The sequence below is a fragment of the Magnolia sinica genome, chromosome 2 (genome assembly GCF_029962835.1).
Source record: "Magnolia sinica isolate HGM2019 chromosome 2, MsV1, whole genome shotgun sequence".
Taxonomy (NCBI): Eukaryota; Viridiplantae; Streptophyta; class Magnoliopsida; order Magnoliales; family Magnoliaceae; genus Magnolia; species Magnolia sinica.
In genome coordinates this window covers 6,953,684-6,975,939 of record NC_080574.1, presented here as the reverse complement: position 1 = coordinate 6,975,939, position 22,256 = coordinate 6,953,684, and the positions used below count along the sequence as shown (strand labels likewise).

Below are 22,256 nucleotides of genomic sequence, written 5' to 3'. Positions count from 1 at the left end.
AGATTGATTGTGGGGGTAAAGCAAAAATGGACGGTCAAATCATTTGACTATCTCATCATGTAGGCCCCAGTGGGTGGCGATACACGCTGAATCCGAGTCGCGACGGACGCAAAACGAATTAGGAACGACGACGAGTCGACGACGAGGACTAGTCGGTCCACCATGGACGCGGATTGCGTCCTACCCCCACCCGTCTCAAGCTAGGAACGGGCAGCAGCTTTGAGTGGCTACCATGATGTATGGGTATTATCCACACCGTCCATCCATTTTTTTAGTATGAATTTAGAGGATAAGGCCCAGAAAGGAGGCAGATCTAAGGCTCAAGTGGACCACACTACAGGAAGCAGCAGTGATAATGATTCTTACCGTTGAAACTTTTCTAGTGCCCGCTGTGATGTTTATTTTCCATCCAACGTATTCATAAAGTTACATATACCTGGATGAATAGAAAACACAAATATCAGCTCCATTCAAAACTTCCGTGGCCCCTAAGAAGTTTTCAACGGTAAGAGTATAATCCTCATTTTGTAGCCCACTTGAGCCTTGGATCTACCTAATTTTTAACTTATTATCCTAAAATGATACTGAAAAATGGATGGACGGTGTGGATAAGACTCATACATCACAGTGGCCACTCAAAGCTGCTGCCCGTTACCAGCTGGAGATGGGCGGGGGTAGGACGCAATCCGCGTCCGTAAACAATACGGTAGAAGCGGTAGAACTGCGTATGGCCGTTCGCTTTCTTCCTACCCTACACGTGGCAGTTTAGACTATTTTTTAGAACCGTTCATCTACATATAACCAATGTATATGGATTTTTTTAAAATATTAAATTGATTAGACCATCATATACAATCTATCACCATCTATCAAATGATGGTTGTAGATGGAGATGTTTGACGGTGGAGATTGGGAAGATGAAAGTTTCGAAAAGTGATGCACGGGAATTTCTGATAATGTCTCGGGTAATATTTTACTATGGACGCGACATTTCACCCACTTTCTTATCTTCTTCGTTTTTTTTCAAAGGGAATAAAATCTACTTATCAATTTAAGCTTCTATATGTACGGTAAATCTAATAAAGACAAAACTATTTTTATTTTTTCAGCTGCTTTTACTAACTTGAGTATTTTTGCTTAAAATCCTCTTTCTATATTTTAAAAATTTTAATTCAGTAGCATGAGTTTTAAAGCGTTCAGAAAAAAATAGATAAAACCACATAAAAAGTAAGCGTCTACTGTGCTAATTTTTTCAAGTTTGGGGTAGCGGATTTCCTGTGACCCCATGCACGGAGATATACCTGACCCCGGAGCTGTGTGGGGTCAACAGAGTTGTCCGTGATTAATCCACTCCGTCAATCTGGTTTTAAAGAAGACAGTAGTATAGGAATCTGAAAATGAGGCAGATCCAAAACTCATATGGGTCATACCATACGAAACAGTGAGAATTAAACGCCTACGGTTAACAAAAGTTTTGTATAAGGATGATATTTGTGCCTAAAGTTTATCTGAGTGTTAATAACCTTATGAACGGTATGGATGGCATATGAACATCATGATCAGCTCCAGGAAGGTTTCAACGGTGGACGTTTCCGTTCCCACTGTTTCATTTTGTGTGGCCCACATGAGTTTTTTATCTACTTGATTTTTTGGAGTCATATGCTATTGTGATCTTTTAAAACAGATGGACGGAGTAGATTTATCACGGACAACTCTGTGGACCCACATAGCCCCGGGCACAAGTATATCTATGTACCCTTCCCGATTTTTCGATCTCGTGGTCCGCTTTTAGTTAGCCTGTCAACTGGTTGGGCCTGGGTAGGTCTCGGCCTGGGTTTTGAACTGTTTTGTGGCCGACTTTATTCAAAATTTGATTTTTTAGGCCCGAGTCCGGTCCATTGACACCCCTACTTTTGGTCAATCACGACGCAGAAACACGATGCACATACGCTAGTCTCAACAGTAGGTATAGAGTCCTACCCTACCAGCACACACCAATTTTGCACTCGAGTACTACATCCGGGTCCTCATTTTGGTGGGCTGGAGTGTTTCCGTGCCATGGCCAAAAAATTCAAGCTCCTATCTATTAACACTTATTATGCGCCTTGATTTGGCCCACTAAAAAAGTGTCATGTGGTATACACTGGAGGCCCACTCACAGCCGTGGAGATCTTTATTTGATTTATCCGCAGCATTATATATTTTGCTTTTAATGTGATGGGACGAACCCTCTCCACTTCGCTGAAAGGGTGAATCATTGCATGACACATGGGCACTATTAATATGCCCATTTACAAAGAAATGAATCGATTACATTTGACTTTATCAGGTATCAGATTTTATTTCAAATATGGTGATAATTCTCTCAACCAAGTCATCTCTTGCCGTCATTTCAAGATTTTATTTCAAATATGGTGATAATTCTCTCAACCAGGTCATCTCTTGCCGTCATTTCAAAATGGGAGATTTTTTTAAAAACATTCGAAAAAATCAGTAGTGGCTGGGAAGATTCCAAACAACATCAGGGAATCAAGCCCTTGTTCAAGCCAACTCGGTTTGGGTTCAGACCTAAATTAGTGAAGAGATTTCTATTAGATAATTTTAAACTATTTATTAATAGGGACAAAGGCAATGGGAGAGCTGGGTGAGAAGATAAGATCTGTTCCACCCGACAATTTGGAGATTAGAAAAGACAGGTGTAGACGCCCCTTGAGTCCCATCTCGACCAAGAACCTTTAGGGAGAGGGATAGGATGTATTGCTATCCACCTACGGTTCTCAACATCAAAAGCCAGTGAATGGTAAAATGCTAGAGGAGACCAAATCTAATTCATGCGATGCCTCTTGGCGACCTCTGGATAATTCGATTTATCAGGATGTCATTAGAAGATATGAAGTGGTCAAGATTAATCTAAATCTAGTCTTCGATTAAGTAAATGGATTGTGACATATCCCGACCTCGTCTATAGTAAACCACTGACACCCCTCAACGAGTTAGGATTTGAAAAATCGGGGGGTTTGAGTGTCCAATCCAAGCCGCCAATACCAGGGCAATTAAAGGAATTTTTATATATGAGCCAATGATGCGCGAAAACACAAATATCAGCTCCATCCAACCTATCAATGAAGTTACATATACCTGGATGAATAGAAAACTTATGTGGCCTCAGGAAGTTTTTAATGGTAAGAGTTTAATGCCCATTGTGTAGTCTAACATTTGGCTTGGATCTGCCTCATTTTTTGGGCTTATATCTTAAAATGATACGAAAAAATGGATAGACGGTGTGGATAAGACCCATACATCATGATGGCCACTCAAAACTCCAGCCCGTTCCCAGCGGAGACGGGCGGGGGTAGGAAGCAATCCGCGTATCCCATGATGATCTAAGATGCCATTAGGAAATGAAAACCAGCCACCGTGTAGTACCGTCGTAGGGGGGCGGTTCACTATCAAAACCAGACCAGGAAATATTAAAGAAAAGAAAAGAAAAAGAAAAAGAAAGAGAATAAAGTAAGAAAGAAAAAAGTGGAGAAATACAACATGCTCTACATCCAACTGAAAAGGGCCAAAGATTGAATGGCAAGGATTTTCAGATGCTAAGATCTTTGTGGCTTTGTACATAGCTGGCTGCTTCATCATATTGACACCTTGGATTAATGAACGATGTGGTCCATATTTACAAATGAAAATTTTGAGGATGCAAGGCCTATCCTGGGGTCATGATTAAACCGGATAAAATATATCCGTTGGATCGAAGCATGCAATCTAGCATGATATTTTAAAAACTCAGAATAGTAAAAGAAACACATGATAAAAACTTTAAAAAATGTTGAACGGAAAAAAGCAAGAGATATGAATGGCCCACAACAACTGAAATAGAGTCTTTAGGAACTTTTGTATTTTTTTTCTCCCTTCGATGCGTCCCAGTTAAGCCTTTGATACAGACGATTCTGCAGATGTACGGTGAAAATGAGAAGTCTCACCAGATGCATGGTTTGGATTACACATATGCATAACTGGTGGACACTATAGAGCTTGAGCATATGGTAGTGAACACAAATCACGACCCGTGTGATCAGAAAAGAAAGAAAATGCAGTTTTAGCCTCTGTTTCATCTCCGTATGATGCTTAGATGGTCCGACAATTTGAACCGTCGATATTCTTTTATTATATTAGATCAGTTATTGTTTCGTAATCACAGTTTAATGATGATCCACACCTTTGATTTTTAAAGTTGATTGCTAGCCAATGAAAAATTTCTTTTCATTAATCTAAATTCATATGTGGATAATGATGGTAACAATCATCTGTTAAGCTCAATTATCTGGTCGCGACCCTTACAACATAAGAATACACAACATGGACCGTTCCGATCATTGGACAACTCAGCATTTGGTGTCGAGTTGTGGCGATAGACGGTTGATCCAGAGGGCCAAAACCAATTAGATGAAAAGATGGGGAAACTTTGATACTCTGGCAACGTGTTGTGGAAGATACTCTGGCAAACCGTTCAAATCTCTCTTTTTGGTGCTCGCATCATCGATCAGGTGGACCATCATAACCATCCTCATTCTGCAACATCGGCAACATCAACAACGATGACGCAATCGGTAGTTCGGCAGTAACAACGACAACGACAACCACCCGGCCAAATTCGCTGATTTGTCCAGTCCATCGTGAGTCTTGGGCCGGGACTACTACAACCTGAGTTTACAGGACAACTCGGCCCAAAACCCAGTTGAGTTGAGTTGAGTTGATTCGCGGAGTTTCAAGTCGAACCTACAAGTTTTTGAACTATGGTGTTCATATATGAGAGGTTTTCTAATTTCACAAAAGCGTGGGTGCAGTACACTGTGACGCGTGTGTGAGATCTGAGCTTTTCATCTAATGGGCCACAGTATATCACACAGATGAGTGACTGGAAAATGGATTTGTAACCATCAATTTACTTTGTTTATTTTGGCTCACTTTAGAGATTGAAATTGTCCCATTTTTTAATTTAAAAAAAAATAAAAAAAATGTAAGAATTATTTCCAACCTTAGCGAAAGGTCGGAAATCACACACATTTGCTGACGTGGTCGTGTATTGCTCTATACGCATGTTATTTGCGATGCCCATTAAGCCCGAAGACGCAAGATTTGAACCTCTCAATGATTGCAGCTACTTCGAATGTGCCATATATGCTTTCTCAGTGAGCTACATGATTTTGGATGTGAGGTGATCTTCGAAAATTGGAGACTCTGATTATACTTTCTACGTGGTTGATCTCGATTTTGCCTGACTCAATAATGTTCGGCTGACCATTTTCCTAAAGAACCCATCTCTCCAAGTCAGTTTTCTTAGCCACAGGGCTGGGCTCTGTCTCGGATAATTATCTCGTTGGTATATTTTCCAGCCTTGCTGAGCTGTATAAACCCAGCCATGGGACGATATTATTTGATCTTCGGTGCATAGGCTAATTTTCGGAAGCGGATTGCATCGTGGCCCTGCCCTTCTCTAGCAAGGAACAGGCAGATCTATGTGGGGGCCCACCGTGATGTATCTATTTATCCCCGCCATCCATTCCTTCTCTCAAACCATTTTAAGGCATGAGCATTTTAAGGCAGATCTGACGCTCAAGTAGACCAAGAATTTTCAAGAGCCTTGGTGAATAAATTTACGATTTGGTTATGTGATCAAATATAAGGTGTGTGGATCTACTCATGAGATATCATGTCTCAAATGAAATGGCAATCAACTTCTATATGTTTTGTCCGCAAATGAAATTGGATGGCCCAATTGATGGAGACTAGTGCGATGTATGGTTGGATGATAAGATAAGTAAAATAACCAGATGGTTAGGAGCCTAGTCATATAAATGTATAGTGAGTTTTGAGATGGATTAGTCTAATGGTCGTTGAATGAATGGCTTAGATTAATGAATAGGTAAATAAACCTCTAACCATGCGAAGGGATGGATAAGTAGGTGATCACACACCTTAATTATGTGAATGGAGGATGATCAAGTGGGGAAAATGAACGGATGGTCACCCATGTACTTATATGTGTGTGGAAATTTTCAAATTATTATGTGACATGCCTTGCCAATTCTACAGCTATCACAAACTTTATCAGTCTTATTCCACGAATTAACTTTGATAGTCTCTCTTATTTAAGAACCTAACCACTTCTCCAATGCCGTTTTTTCTTCAGATGATGTACGGTTTCTATTTAAAAAATAAGTTTCTAATTGTGGTGAAGAAATGGTGTAAAGGTCACTCTTTCTAACTCCCTCCATCACGGTTCTTCTTCGGTTGTCCTTGTCCTCTATCACAAAGCCACCATTAGAAAACTTGAACACGCATGAGAATTCTCATTGGTGAATTGACTAACGAAAAGAAGGCTTTTTTTTTTTTTAATAAATTCTGAGACCAACAATATATTCTTTATTCAAAATAAAGAATTTTCTATTGCCATTGTCCAATAATACATCTCTTGTATGTGTAATTTTTAAAGTATGCTCATTTCCAATCATCATTCTATCATTACTAGAATCAGCACCTAAATTGGTCTATTTACGTGGATCACCTATCATGTGTGTGGAAGCACTGGTGTATGGGAACCAATCAGCATCCTGACTATCGCCTGTGGTAACTGTGCTAAGAGCCTTAGGAATGTCCTCTGGAGTGAATAAAGGATCAAACCTGTTCCAGTATTTTAAAGTAGTGTCCAGATTTGGCAAGGAAAAATTGTCTCAAATTAGTTAAAAGATTTTTCTGTAGAGGATTGCCCTTTCTCTGGCTTCTCTTCTTGGCATTGTTTGGATCTTTTCTTCTATTACCATATTACACCAAACCTGTCCTTTTGAAGAGAAATTACTCCCTCCTTGCCGTTCCCTTTTGTTGTAGAATTTTTCTCTATTTGATGTCTTTTGGCTAACAAAAGCAATGGACGGATTTGAATGCCTATAAGGGTCATGAATTGTACTCCATGTTTCGTGACTTTGAAGCAAGGGAATGATTTCCTTATATGGAGTCGGGGGCTTTAGCACGGTGGTCACAAAAGATTGATATTCTTGGCCTTGGCTGTTTAATAACCAGAAGATATTTTTCTTATCATTAACAGATTTTCCAATGATGGCATATGCCTTTTAATTCATTAATATAAGTAGATAGAGTTGATGTACCCTTTCGTATGAGTTGCCGTCTTTGTACCAAATGGAACTCTCATTCTTGTGAGTACCCGAGCAGAGGCTTCGTTAAGTGCCATGCATTCGTCCTTGGCAGTGTCCAATCCGACGGCGATGCTAGAGAGAGAGAGAGAGAGAGAGAGAGAGAGAGAGAGATCAACCCTCGAATAACCGAAAGTTTCTTATCATAGCATTGACTATGCAGATTGAGAGAGAGAGAGAGAGAGAGAGAGGTTAACCCTCGCATAACTGAAAGTTTCTTATCATAGCATTGACTATGCAGATTATCCCTTGCACCATTCAACTGTTCTTATAAATTGGCAGCAGCATTGCTGAAAGGTCCGGTGCCAACTTCATTTGCTGGCTTGAAAATGCAGGCAGTGGATGCCATGCATTCGTCCTTGGCAGTGTCCAGTCCGACGGCGATGCTAGAGAGAGAGAGAGAGAGAGAGAGAGAGAGAGAGAGAGAGGTCAACCCTCGCATAACCGAAAGTTTCTTATCATAGCATTGACTATGCAGATTATCCCTTGCACCATTCAACTGTTCTTATAAATTGGCAGCAGCATTGCTGAAAGGTCCGGTGCCAACTTCATTCGCTGGCTTGAAAATGCAGGCAGTGTCCAATCCGATGGCGATGCCATGCATTCGTCCTTGGCAGTGTCCAATCTGACGGCGATGCTAGAGAGAGAGAGAGAGAGAGAGAGAGAGAGAGAGGTCAACCCTCGCATAAATGAAAGTTTCTTATCATAGCATTGACTATGCAGATTATCCCTTGCACCATTCAACTGTTCTCATAAATTGGCAGCAGCATTGCTGAAAGGTCCGGTGCCAACTTCATTTGCTGGCTTGAAAATGCAGTTGCTTGACATGATGAACATGTGAAAGAGTAACCAGGCCATCTCTTTACCGTGAAATGAATTGCCTCCCACTGTGATCCCCCAATAATCTCATGCATACTGGAAAACCAAGCCATTCATCGTCCTCCTTCTGTAATGGGGTAAATCAAAATCTGGCCTCCGTTACTATGTGGTCAAATATTAATGTTACACATCTTAACCCTCCAACAACAAGATCCCTTATGACCATTTGGGTTGTACAGCTCAAAAGTAGTTCTCTTGGCACCAATTCATGCACCAAGAAGGTTGAGATCCCATCTTTGTTGAACTGTCACGCGAACCTAAGAGCTGCTCCATATTGAATTAATGATCTCCAAATCACAGTCACATGATTAGCATTACAAAAAGAATTGTTATCTGAATTACAACACATCTTTCCAGCAATCACGCAGCAGAATTGCCTGCTTGATATCAATATTAGTTGGAAATTTGTAAAAAACCATCAGCTTCCTCAGATCACGCATCCCAAGTAACATCTTCTGAAGCCTGACGTCCTCCAGCTGCATCAAAATGGGCCAAACAAGCTTCTTCGCATTTGGGATTGAATGAAGGTTACCCACTTCGCAATAACATGGTTTCTGCTCACTTCGAGTGCTCCACTCACTAATCTGCTATATTTGAAAATGTCAGCTGGCAAGAAAGTAATGTCTCCTCATCATTGTCGTGAACACTGTCATCTCCATATTCCATTTCAATCACACTTCTCTCCTTTACATATAATTCATCTGATTCAGAGAACTGCACTTGAGCATACTCTCCCTCTACAGGAGGATTGTCCGACTCAATCTGCTGCATCTCTGATTCTATTAATGAGTCCATCCGGGCTCGCTCTCTGTCTCTTGGGTAGGTGCAGTAGAGGAAGGAGTAGATGAAACAACATAGTGCCATTGGAACTCCTATCGCGGTGTAGATAGCCTTGGCCAATGACACAGCATTCTCTCTATCAACCTCACCTTCAACGCCCTCACTCAATCCCTTAGGAACTGGTTTATAACCATAAACACGCTGAGCCAGAAGGCCGACAAAAGGGGGAGCAAATGATGCCAGTATGGACTCAAAAGATTGATCCAGCGCATAGATGATTGTCCTTGATTTCCCGGGGACTATCTCTGCGAATATTGGACTGCATACACCATCAGACATCAGTTTTCTTTTCAAACATTAAGGATAACATGATGTACCCTTGATTTATAGGGTACCAGTTTTAGAAAATGCATTAGGAGATCGTGACAAAAGTTACTTCCATTTTCGTCTATTTATTTAAATAATGGGAAAGGATCTAGTGAAAAACCTATGCATGATAGCTAACTCAATCCCAGTACACATTGCACAAGCATACAGCATTTGGACTGCTCATCATCTGGGTGCTGCTGTGGATGGGCCATATCCTGCAAATCACAATGGCTGGATGATTACTTTGCCCATCAAATGTCTACAGTTGGTAGGCATTGTTGTTTGAACTTCCATCAGTAATGATAAAAATCCTCCATATGGCCAATTGGCCTAGAAGATGGGATACCCTACATTTGTGCCACATGCACACTTGATAACTCAGATACAAGTTATTGCACATGAAAAAGACAATCAAAACAATGTTACAACACCATATAAATGTGGTGAAGAGTGAAGATAAAAGATTTCAGTGCCATCAGCTATTGCTGGTCTACCTGAAGTCCCTGTTCACTCCCTAGGGTAGTGACAAAGCCACTGTCATTCATGATTTGTGTTTCCTAATGGGTCCCACACACCAAAATGGTGACAGAAATCAGCTGATGTCAGCTATCTCGTTTTGGCATGTGTCTACATCAACAACGGGTATCTAAAACAAATATGGGTTGGACGAGTTTTACAATATCACTCCCTGTTTCTTCTATTAGAGTAATGGGCAGTTTGCTGAAGATAATAGAGAATACTTTGTAATTTAGGTGAAATTTGCTCAGCACATGTGTTTGCAATAAAGTCATGTACATGCGACACGTGTGCAACATGGCACGTAGGTGAGAGATCTAATCTACACATCAGGTTGATCTAATCTTTTACATGTTTAACCAAAAACAAATCTGAACAATCAGCATGTGGGCCCAATATCGGAAACAGGTGGATCGGTTAGAAAACTTAAGCCAAGTTTTTCAGAGCTGTACTTTGTTTTGCAAACTGTCCTACCTGACCAATAGATAAACGTGATTCTTGGGCTGGAGCATCAATATAGTGGTTCCTTTCTGGTGAAAGGAAGGAATCTTGGAGCTACCCACCATACCAGCACATATGGGGGATGTACATAAGCTTTATTGCACGTGCCTGTGCTGTTAGCAAAGCTCAATTTAGGTTGTAGTAGGATGCACAAAAGGGAGTTCAGCATTGACACTATGGTCAGAACATTGTTGGCATGTGTGCTCTTGAAAGCCAATTAAGTTACTCATAAGTCATAATCCTTCACACTACATTGATTATCTTATGCAAAATGATTAGTTGCTCTCATTCCATTGAACCTGCACCGTATGTGATCATGACAATTTCCAATGGATCCACATTGCACGTGTGGTAAGGATAGTTTGTGTGTTGGCAAAAATCATACCAAAATGCATGGTTCGAGATTCAATCTCATCTCACATTGGGCATTTTTGAATGGGTTTCGTTCATCCTTGTGGGCATTTTCATGGTGGAAGCACCTTAGAAAGAAAATCAAGATGGGTTCTTTAGCATGGAAACGTGTGAATAGGAGGCGGCTATTTCCAACTGCAAGTTGTAAATCCCTTTGGACAATTAGCACGTCTAGTTGCCAATGGTTACAAAAGGATTGAAACTCACCTCTAAAAATGTTAATATGAGGTAGAATGACTGCAACCATGGAAGCCATGAATGTAAATATACCTCATGGTTTTCGCGTTTTAAGACTAAACTTGACCAGTTATATCTTTCTCATTTTGAACTTCTTATACCAGGACACTTTCTTCTTCTTCTTCTTCTTCTTCTTCTTTCTTTCTTTCTTTTTTTGTTTGATTTTTGTTTTTTTTTGTTTTATCTTGTTTTATTTTTACTTGAGAAGATTATGATTTTGTAAAAAGGGAAGCAAAGAAATAAGAAACAAGCAAGCAGTGAATATTTGGGGAGCACCAATAACCAATGTTTTAAATATCATTATCGCATAATGTATCACACCATTGGGATACGGATACATATCGGTTGTATCGCGTAATGTATCGCTGTTGTTGGTGTCAATCAGGACAGCATATATTTAGCAGGGACAGTAGGGACGGCATACATTTAGCCATAATCAGGACAGCAATATATATTTAGCAGGAACAGCATAATCAGGATAGCATTAGCATATATTTAGCTATAATTAGGTCCTCTAATTATGGCATGATTGTGTCAATCTTGTACAGTTACTGATTGTATATATCTTGTACAGTTATCGTTTCCTTGTTTGTTAGCCTAGATTAATGTTAATGGCTGCAATTCAGCCTTGTAATTAGCCTACAGTTTCTTTATAAACAGAGGAACCACACAATGAGGACATTCAATCCAAAATACTTACAGTTGGGAAACATGGGAACATTGGGAAATTGGTCGAATTTTTCAAGGAAACTTCAAGGATTGTTGAAAAAGACTTCAATACACACTTAGAAATAAAAACATTACAAAAAAAAGTGCACATAATAGGGGTTTCCTTTGTATGGGGTCCTAATACATGCATTGTCCAACTGAACTGATGCAAGTATATTTAAAGTCTATTAATATAATTTATAAACATAAGAAGATATGCATGAAAACACAAGCAATACATTCAAAAGAAAAAAAAGAATCACTGATCAAATTACATGTTTGATTCAAAATTTTCAAGGAAACTTCAAGGATTGTTGAAACAGACTTCAATACACACTTAGAAATAAAAACATTACAAAAAAAAAAAAGTGCACATAATAGGGGTTTCCTTTGTATGGGGTCCTAATACATGCATTGTCCAACTGAATTGATGCAAGAATATTTAAAAGTCTATTGATATAATTTATAAACGTAAGAAGACATGTATGGAAACACAAGCAATACATTCAAAAGCAAAAAAAGAATCACTGATCAGGTTACAAGTTTGATTTTGCATTTGGATACAAAGATTGCAACTAATTTGTGAGAAATTGAAAAATTTTGATTTTGATTTTTTTTTTTCCAATTTTCCGCAACTTGCCTCATCTCTCCCAAATCTCGAAATTGAAGCTCCAAATTCATGATTTTTCATGGAAAACATGAGGAATCATAAATTTGTAACTATTTGATACTAATTTAACATGATTTACAACAAAAAATGGATCGAAAATCGAAAATGCTCACCAAATCGAATAGGTGGGATATATCAACACTAATTACGCATTTCGTATTGCATAGGTGGGATACAAGATATATTGTGGGATATATTGGCCAATATCGTTGATATTTAAAACATTGCCAATAACCCACCCCAACATCAGTGATACCACACAGAACTTAACAGAGGCCAGAGAGGATGACTTATTTGTGAAATATTCTTGCATTCCTCTCCCCTCCAAATGCCCAGCAAGATTGCATAGGGGACGGTCGCCCAAATACGTCTACCTCGCTCTGAGAAAAGATCAACAGGCTATCCTGCAATAACATCTAATGGGGTCCTCCATCGCCCATTTGGCCTGAAAAAGCTCAAAGAAATAATCCCAAATGACCCTCGCAGCCTGGCAATGCAATAATGAGTGGTCTGGTGATTCCTCATCTCTCCTGCACATATCACACCTATTGACAAAAGCCACATTCCTCTTTTTAAGGTTGTCAACAGTTAAGATCTTGTTAGCAGAGGCAGTCCATGCAAAAGCTTGAACCATGGGGGGATGGGAGCTCTCTAAACCTTAGCACATAGTTAAGTATGACACAGGAATCACATAGCTCAGACAATGATTTGGAGGAAACTCGACTGTTAGCCTTCCACTCATCCCCTTTCGAGATCTCAGTGTTGAACTCATGGAGCATACCCATGAGAGTAGCAAAGTCCCTTAGCTCCTCATCATTTAGATTTCTATCAAGAGAGACATTCCAAACAATTGAATCCCCTTGGGGGTTGTAACAATCGGCCACCTTAGCCTCCTTATTTAGTGCTACAGAGAATAGAAAGATGTAGCCAACTGAGAATCTCCAATCCACATATCCTTCCAAAACAAGATTCTAGATCTGTTACAAACAATGTAACGAGATCCTCTTCAAGCAAGATTCCTACATTTACCTAGAATACAATTGTTGGCATACGGTTCGGCTTTCATTACTAGATAGCCCTCAATTTAATTTTGTGGCCATCATGTTGCATCTATGGTCCAGACATGAACCACAAGCGAGTGACAGATTGGTGGATCTTGATGTTTTACGTTTCTATAAATTTGAGAAATTGCCGATGCTCGACAGTTTCCAGGCCCAACTTTCACCTGTCATAACTTTTGATTAGGGAAGAGTTTTGCAAACCTTTTTTACCCCTCGGTTAGCTCTGTGAGTGGACTACAACCATGCAAACTTTGGGAGCAATTTGATACCGTTTGATTGGTCATTTAGGGATTTTGTGATCACCTTGGAATCCTGCCTGTGTAGATTGCAAAATTCCCAAATAGTCTAAATCCAATGTTCTGCCACACGATCATAAAAATGTGCAGAATGTTAATGACATGAACTTCACTTCCACCTCAAAGAGATGCTTGGTGAACAATCTGGGGGCCCAGAGACAGCTTCTATTGAAGCAATTACATCGTACCAAGATTGCAATAGGGTCCTCTGCAAAGGAGCATATGTGGCAATAGGGTCCTCTGCCAAGGAGCATATGTTAAGGATGATATCTCATGGATATGAGCTAGAGATCCATGGGGACAAGAATGATGCGGAAAGACAGATTAACATTATCGTGAACTCACTAGTGAAAGGCCACAAAATGTTTATGTTAAACTATACGATGCAGAACCCTCTTAGTCACTGAACCAGTTGCTCATGCGACTTCAAGTGGCTGAGACTATCCTTTTGAGAAAGGAGTTCAATTTGTGAATCTTGTAGAAATCACTCCTAGAAGTGGACCAAAGAGGTTGAGAAACAAGAAGAGAGGAGGAAAAGGTAATGCACACCCAACTGCAAGCACCAATCTGATAACTTCTAAGAGTCTCACTCCTATGAAGCAGCCCAAAATGTTGAGAGATCTCATCATCAAAGGAAGAGGCAAGTGCTTCAATTATGGGGAAAAATCGGCCACTTGGGAATGGCTTGCAAAGCCTCAGAAGCAACCTAGGACAAAGCGATGCTCGAAACCTTCGCCCTCGTTGAGTCCATCCTCATGCGTGTATGGACTTTTGTGTTACAATGGATACATCAAATTCCATGTGGGGATTCAAGAATATTCCGAAGCCATGTGAAGATGTTTGGTTGCACCTTGGGAGTTGGGATGGATGAAGGGGTGAGAGTCAAAGGAATCGGCACGTATCTGTTGAAGGTAGATGGCATAAGAACCATAGCTCTATACGATTGTTTCTATGCACTTCATACAAGGAAATCATAAAGGTTTCTATGCACTTCATATAAGGAAATCATGAAGCTATGTAGTGCTGGTTCATCTAAAGGAAAAGATTGGTGCTCAGACAAGGTGAAGCTCATCTTGTCAGTGCTCCATTTCAACTATAGGGTCAACGAGTCGAATACCATCAACTACACCAATGCAGCCTTCCAAAATGATACCTGCTTGAAGTCTACTTCCGGATATATCTTTACACTTGGTGGAGGACTTGAGAGTTGGAGGAATCTCAAGCAAAACCATATTGACTCGAACATGGCAACAGAGTATGTTGCAGCTAGCAAAGCTAAAAACTTGCAAGGTTGAGGAAATTCCAAAGAAAACTGCAGGTAGTGCCTACCACTATTGTGCCTATCACATTGTTTTGTGACAAGGATGCTGCGGTTGCTCAAGCCAAGGATCCACACAATCACAGATGGGTGAAGCACATTCAATGCAAGTAAACTCTAGCACATGATGTTATGAACCATGGAGAGCTTATGGTAAGTTGGTAACTAAGGTTGAATCGGCTTATAACTTGACGGACCCTATGTCTAAGGGACTAACTCAAAGCATGTCGAAAACACGGGTTTGCTTTTAGGAAAATGGGAGTCGTTGTTTTGTCATTTGTGTGCCCTTGAAAGCCAATCAGGTCGCTTACAGCCTATAAGACTACAAGGAGTGTGTTTGGTAGTGATCATGATTAAGTTTAATTGCTCTTATTCCAATAAATCTGCATCTTAGGGGTTCCATGATCAGCACGTAGGTTGATTAATTTCAATGAGTTTCCTGGTGACATAATAGCAAACCCATTGCACTGGTTCAGTCATTGATACTAAGAAACTTGGTCTTGCAGTTCCTCAACATCAGAAACAAGTTCGAAGCTGATGACGTACTTGGGCACACATCAAGGTTGCCATGGTACTAAATGAATGTTCAATAATGACCAGTTAAGTCAGGCCTAGTTAGAGATGGGTGCTCATATTAGTACATTTGAGTGCATAACAAGTTCAGTTGGCACATTGGATAGGACCAGTTTAGTTGGTTTGTGAAAAAACCTCAGAACCCCCGTCTCCCTGTTGTGTATAGTATTCTTCCTACATCAAGTCATATCTCGTGAAGGGTATCTTCTTCTTGGCCTAGAACAGTTTACTAAAAGAGTTACGAAGATGCAGACGAGGGTGGATCTAGTGGTGCTGGGAAACCAATAACAGGAATTCATCAGAGACTATTTAGTCATGGAGGAGTGAAATACAATATCCAGTGTCAAGGACTCAAGATCAAGTGGAAGAGAAGCTATGGCTACTGAAATGTATGATACAAATCCTTCAAATTGCAACAAACACAAAGGTAACAGATTGGAAGTAAACAATCCAAATAACCCATATTCACCACAAACTCTCCAGACGAGTTGCACCAGCAAGATCAACCTACGAAAATTGTAGAACAGGTTGTGATGCACTTCCCTTAGTATTAGATGCATTGATGCAGGGTCAAGGTTTTGTTATGGAGTTATTTTCTATTATACCTAGATACTTCATTTTGAGTCCATTTCAACTGAAATGGCAAGGTCTCTAGAATAGTCTTTCTCAAAGGAAGAAATCAAGAAAGCAGTGTCAAAATTGGACGGTGATAAAGCTCCGGGTCCATATGGTTTTCCGTTACCGTTCTTTCAAAAATTCTAAGAGATGGTGAGGGGAGATGTGCTTTAATTCATGAATGAAGTCCACAAAAAAGATTTTATTGCAGCAAAATTAAAGGCCACATTTATAGCATTGGTTCCCAAAAAGGAAGGCGCCAAATCTCTAAAAGACTTTTGCCCCATCAATATGTTGGGTAGCGCTTATAAGATCTTGGCGAAGGTGTTGGCTTCTAGATTCTGAGCAGTGTTGGGAGATATCATCTCGGCTTCCCAAGGAGCTTTCATGGATGGTAGGCAGATTATAAATGGTTCCTTGTTGGCTAATGAATGTATCGATTTTTGCAAGAGAAGAGGGGCCCAAGGTGTTGTTTGCAAGCTAGATATCGAAAAGGCATATGATCATGTGGATTGGGCTTTCCTAGACATATGTTGGGTAGGCTCGGATGCAAGAACAAATGGCGTGATTGGATTCAAATGTATGTTAAGTCGGCTAAATTCTAGATTCTGGTTAATGGCTCACCAAATGACTTCTTCTCAGCTTTGAGGGGGTTGCCTGGCTCACCAAATGACTTCTTCTCAGCTTTGAGGGGGTTGCGGCAAGGCAACCCTCTCTCTTCATATCTTTTAGTATTGGTTATGGAGGCCCTTAGTAAAATGATTGAGAAAGGTGAAGAAATCGGCTTGGTCAAAGGATTTGGGGTGGATAGATCAAATTTTCAGATTTTGCATCTTCAACATGTGCATGATACGCTTCTATTTTGTAAGGTGGACGCTTCTAAAGTGAAAAACCTTCCGGCAATTATTGTTAGTTTTGAAGCGGTTTCCGGCCTGAAGGTGAATATCACTAAAAGTGAGCTTCTTGGAGTTGGTCTTTCAAAAGAAGAAATTCAAAATTTTGCGGCGATATTTGGTTGCAGGGAGGGTTCATTTCCAACTACTTACCTTGGCTTCCATTTGTATTGTTAAACCGGCAAGATATCTGGGGACAAACTCATTGAATGTTGTGAGAGGAAGATGTCCAAATGGAAATCGAAATATCTATCCATTAGGCGAGAGGATGATCTTGATTGATGCTTCAATATCAAATCTTCCAGTTTACTTCATGTCAGTGTTCAAATGGCCAAAGTTAGTTCCAAATGTTTTGGAAAAGCGTAGGAGAGATTTTTTTGTGGAAACAATTGGAAGAGAAACACAATTTCCATCTTGTAAAGTGGGAAGAGGTGTACACTCCACGTGATCAAGGTGGAGCAAGGTTGAGGAAGTTATAGGAAATGGGTTTGGCAGTTTGGGGTAGAAGGGGGAGCTAGACGGAGGGAGATAATGGGTAGATGATGGCGAGTGGTAGATCAAATCTTCTTTCCTTGTATCGAGCCTCATACTTTGGAAGACGTCCATAAAACAGAGGGTGTGGGAAGGAATAGGTTTCAATATGGGGGATTCGAAAAATATTTGATTTTAGGAGGATAGGTGGATTGGGGATACTAAGTTGAAAGACAATTTCCCAAGGCTAGTAGGGTTATTCAGATATGAAGGTATCTAGTTGTTTTTCTTGGAGGGGCGACAAAGTCATTTGGAATCCTCCGTGTAGAGAAATCTAGTAAAAGAAGAAATTCAAGAATTGTCAAGCCCTCCTCTAGGTGTTGGCGAAGGTATCCCCATTAGTTTTGAGAACGAACTTGTTAAGATCGTTAAAAGATAAATCTAGCAATTTTTCTATCAAATCTCTCTATCGGGCTCTAAGCAAAGTGGAGGCCGATGGAGGGATTGCTCCTACATCCTACTTATGGCGATATGACGCCCTGTTGAAGGCGGCAATTTTTGGGTGGGTGGTTGGAGGAATAAGGTGCTAACAATCGATAATCTTAGCAAGAAGAACATGATTATTCCAAATATGTGCATTCTCTGTTATAAGGATGCAGAATCAGTGAACCATCTCTTCCTCCACTGCTCTTTTGCAAGGGAGGTGTGAGGGTATTTTTTTTCAGCTTTTTGGAGTGCTCTGGGTGCTCTCGGGTTCAATAGAAAATTTTCTCTCAGCTTGGAATGGAGGGGGTTTGGGAAGACAGAAAAAGGATATGGAAGCTGAGCAAGCTAGCGGGTTTGTAGCCTATTACTTCATACTCTCCCAAGTTATAAATGTGTACTCAGTTGTTCAGTTTGGTTAACGAGAATGGTAAGTATATACTTGTACATTTTCAAATGGGGACTTGATTGTCACTCAACAGAAAAAATAAAGCTTTTTTTTTTCCCTATAGTAAACGAAAAACATGATGCTTGCAACTCAAGATCTCATTCCATGAGTGGCATGCTAGCACAACAATCATGCCACATACAGTATACGGACTGACATAGTTAGGTTATCCCATTCTTTCATGAATGGAACTCGTGCTAGTTCATTTCAAGGGACCAGTTGCTCCACGTGGGATAACATGCAAGATTAAAGCTGATCATCAGAGGTGTTTTTCTGTGTATGGCTAGATGCCAATTGCCCAAAAATAAGGCCGGTTCACTCAACTAGTGGGCCACAAATGTATGTTGAATGTGGATCACTGGCAAAATCTCTTAATTGTTCATTTCTTTTGTACATGTGGACCGGAGAGCAAAAAGATTCATATCTTTTCACCCAGGAAATCTACTTGATGGGGCCCACTAATGAGCAGCTTGGATCACACACAAATTGTGCCATGTGGTACATGTGGCCCATGCACCTTGAAATGGGACTAAGAGGACTCCCATTAGCAGAGTTGTTTATATGATCTGCATTTCATGAGAAAAGGAATTAAAAGAGGGGATTGAGATAGAGGCATACTTGTTTGTAGCAGGAGCGTTCCATGATATCCACAATCCCATCATGAACAAGACTAAACCATGCATAAATCTTGTAGAGGGATCATCTGGTAACACTAGCAACAGCAGTGCTGCCAGTGGGATTGCCGAACCTGAGCTTATCTGTGACAGAACTATCCTACCAGAGTTCGGGTAACGCTTGGAAAGTATATCTCCCATCTTACCTCCAAACAATCCTCCAAGTGAAAAAGCAATGACAAACATGCTCATCAAGAATGCCGTTTCTTTGTGAGAGAAGCCAATGAGCTCTAACCACATTGGTGCAAATGAAAAACCTGACCCCGCGAATGACCCAGTTACACCCTGTGCTATGATGATCTGGAAAGATGGGATTTTGATAACAGACTTCGCTTCTCGTGCCAGGTCCTTCAATTCCAACCAGAAGGATTTTCTAGCAATGGGATCAGTACTTTTACTGGAGCCATCGGAAAAGCGTGGGTCATTGGCGAAGAGGCGGACCAAAATCCCAACTATAATACTCACCAATGCAACTAGATGGAAAGAAATTCTCCATCCAGGAATCCCCATGAATGTTGTTGAAGCTAATAGAACAGAAAAGAGGCCACCGATGAGAGAACCGAAGTTGCCTGCTAGCTGTAGCCATCCGAATGCAATACCACGGTTGCTGTCATCGGTTGAGTCTGCAACAAGGGATTGAATGGCAGGTGTGACTATGGCAAGCCCAATTCCATTCAGGGCTCTTGATACCGCTACCTATATAACAAACACAAGACAACTTGATTTAGGATAAAAGTAGATAGTGTCCAAAGCAAAGGACATAGGAGTTCCCTTGTTCCCACATTTTAATTCTTACGTTTCAATGAATTTGAATGCATAAGGCTGCATCAGAATGCACTAACAAGTTGAACTGCAATAACGAGTTCAACAGGAGGAAATATCAATATTGTAATTACCTTCCTTATTATTCTTACTAAAAAAAAGCCCTCAAATCGCAGTTAGATTGCTTTCAGTCTAATTTGGAAGTCATATAATTGTGGTTTGGAGCCTTGTCCCTCAATGTGGATGCAAAGAAAGGTACTGGAACTTGGTCATTTCCACTCTAGGGCCAGTTTGGATAAGAGAATTCTATGGCAAAAGAAATAAATTCTTGATTAGGGAATCCTTTTCCATTATGTTGGAAATGTCTCGAAATCCCTTTACCACGATTCCCTTGTAAGACAGCATGCTGTTTGGATAGATGGGTTCCTAAAAGTAATCATAGGGCTTACCACATTCACAATTCTCTGGCACAAGAAATGAGGTGAACATTGTGATCCAGGATTCCGCTCGCCATCCAAATAGGAATACTAAAATTGGAATGCTAATTTCTATAGTAAGAATGGAAATAATCATGCATAATCATTACAATTTCCATATCCACGCTTTGGATACAGTGCAATCCAAACATAGCGGAATTGTAATAATTTCAGTTGCGATTTCTTTTACCAAGGAATTCTCTAATCCAAACTAGTTCATGCAATTCAATTCAATATTGTATCAACAAGCAGCCTAACATATAACCACAAGAGTTTTTCAATTTGACCGTAAGGTGTGTCATGCAGCATGATTATTAGCACAAGCTGATTATGCTTAAGGCTACAAGAAAGAATAAGAGAGAGAACATAATGTACTGAATTTTGAACTCATCTGAAGACTAAGAATTAAAAAAGAGAAGCATATTCTAAATAAAGCTATTAAAAAAGAGAAGCATATTCTAAATAAAGCTATCTTGTTGAAGCATCCACTACCTTTTTTAAGAATGGGAGAGGTACCTGGGTGGCAGGTTATTCTTTCTGTAAGAAGTTGCAGCATAGAAGAATTTGAAATTTTGGGTATACACTCTTCAGTTCTGGAAGGTATCAGAGCTTGAAAATGAATATGAAGAAATTCTTAGAAGGAAGGTAATATCATGGAGTCAGAAATCTAGAGGGTGATAAAAATACTGCTTATTTTCACAAAGCAGCCAACCTATGAAGAAATTCAATTCCATTACAAAACTAATTAATGGAAGCCTTTCCAGAAAAGGCATCCAACCGTTGGACTGGAAATGGACAGCTGATGCAAAATTCAGCACAAAAAATTAGCAGCCGACCAGACTGTAGTAGACATGGCTCATGACCCATCAGATTGAGGTCCCAATTGGAACACACACCTTTGCCATTTTTATCGTGGGTCCCACCTGTCATAGTAACATTTCTCAAACAACTAGGACAATCTACTCAACGTTTTGCGAAATTTTGAGCTCACTGCCCTAGGAAAATTTGAGCCATTCCAATGAAGAATTAGATCAAACACCTAATCTACAAATTCATTAAAAAATAAAAAAATAAAAAAAGATCGCACCATTCATCAAGAAAGGAGATCCCATCTCATAGCATTGAGGATTGGATCGGAGTCATTGGACTGCTGATTTGAGAGAACTGAATCGGAATGGAGTAGAATTAATTACTGGGGAATGGAGAGGGAGAGAGACCTGGAAGTGAGTGGAGGAGACGCCGACGAGGAATGTCGCAGCGGCCCATAAGAAGGCGCCGAGGGCAATGACGTGGGCACGGTTCTGGTAGATAGAGAGGTAGGCGGCGAGGGGATAGCAAGACGATTGGACGATGGATCGGAAGAGGGTGAGAGAGCCGAGGCCTGTTGGATCGGTGTGTAGAGCGGCCCCCACCTCTTTGTAGACGCCAGGAAGGAGGGCCTCGTCAGCTCTCTCCATGATTCCCGCCAAATTCACCAATATCAAGGTAATTGTTTCTTCTCTCATCTCTTCTGTTCTTCTGCTCTTCTGCCTTGATGGATTTTGGAAGAGAGAGAGAGAGAGAGAGAGAGAGACTCTGCTTCTCTTCTCAAGCTGTTTTGCTGGGTTTTGCGTGGGGTCGACTGAAACGAAAGAGTTCGAATTGCCTCTGTCGCGACTCAGAATCTCGTCTCCGTCGCCCCTAACTGGGGCCTACATACTGAGTATTTCAATGATCGGAACCGTCCATGCTGTGGAACATATCTATAAGAGCTACTGTTATAAAACTAAGCTGGATGGATTATCATTACAATCACAGCATTACTATATGTAGATGAGGTTTAAATCTTTGAAAACAAAAATTATAATGGTTCGCATTCAGCTCTAGCAATCGAAGGATAGTTTGATATCTGAAGGGTGATTGTC

The 22,256-nt window shown here is 40.4% G+C and overlaps 1 protein-coding gene across 1 annotated transcript; it reads right to left on the bottom strand.

Annotated features, from left to right (window-relative positions):
* Positions 1 to 8,341: 8,341 nt before the first annotated feature.
* On the bottom strand, positions 8,342 to 22,256 carry LOC131233190 (uncharacterized). The gene is made up of 3 exons (XM_058229820.1): positions 21,570 to 22,256; positions 19,059 to 19,810; positions 8,342 to 9,189 (listed from the first exon to the last, which is right to left on the bottom strand). The coding sequence occupies exons 1-3, from the start codon at positions 21,855 to 21,857 to the stop codon at positions 8,670 to 8,672; spliced, it is 1,560 nt and encodes a 519-aa protein (XP_058085803.1). The 5' UTR covers positions 21,858 to 22,256; the 3' UTR covers positions 8,342 to 8,669.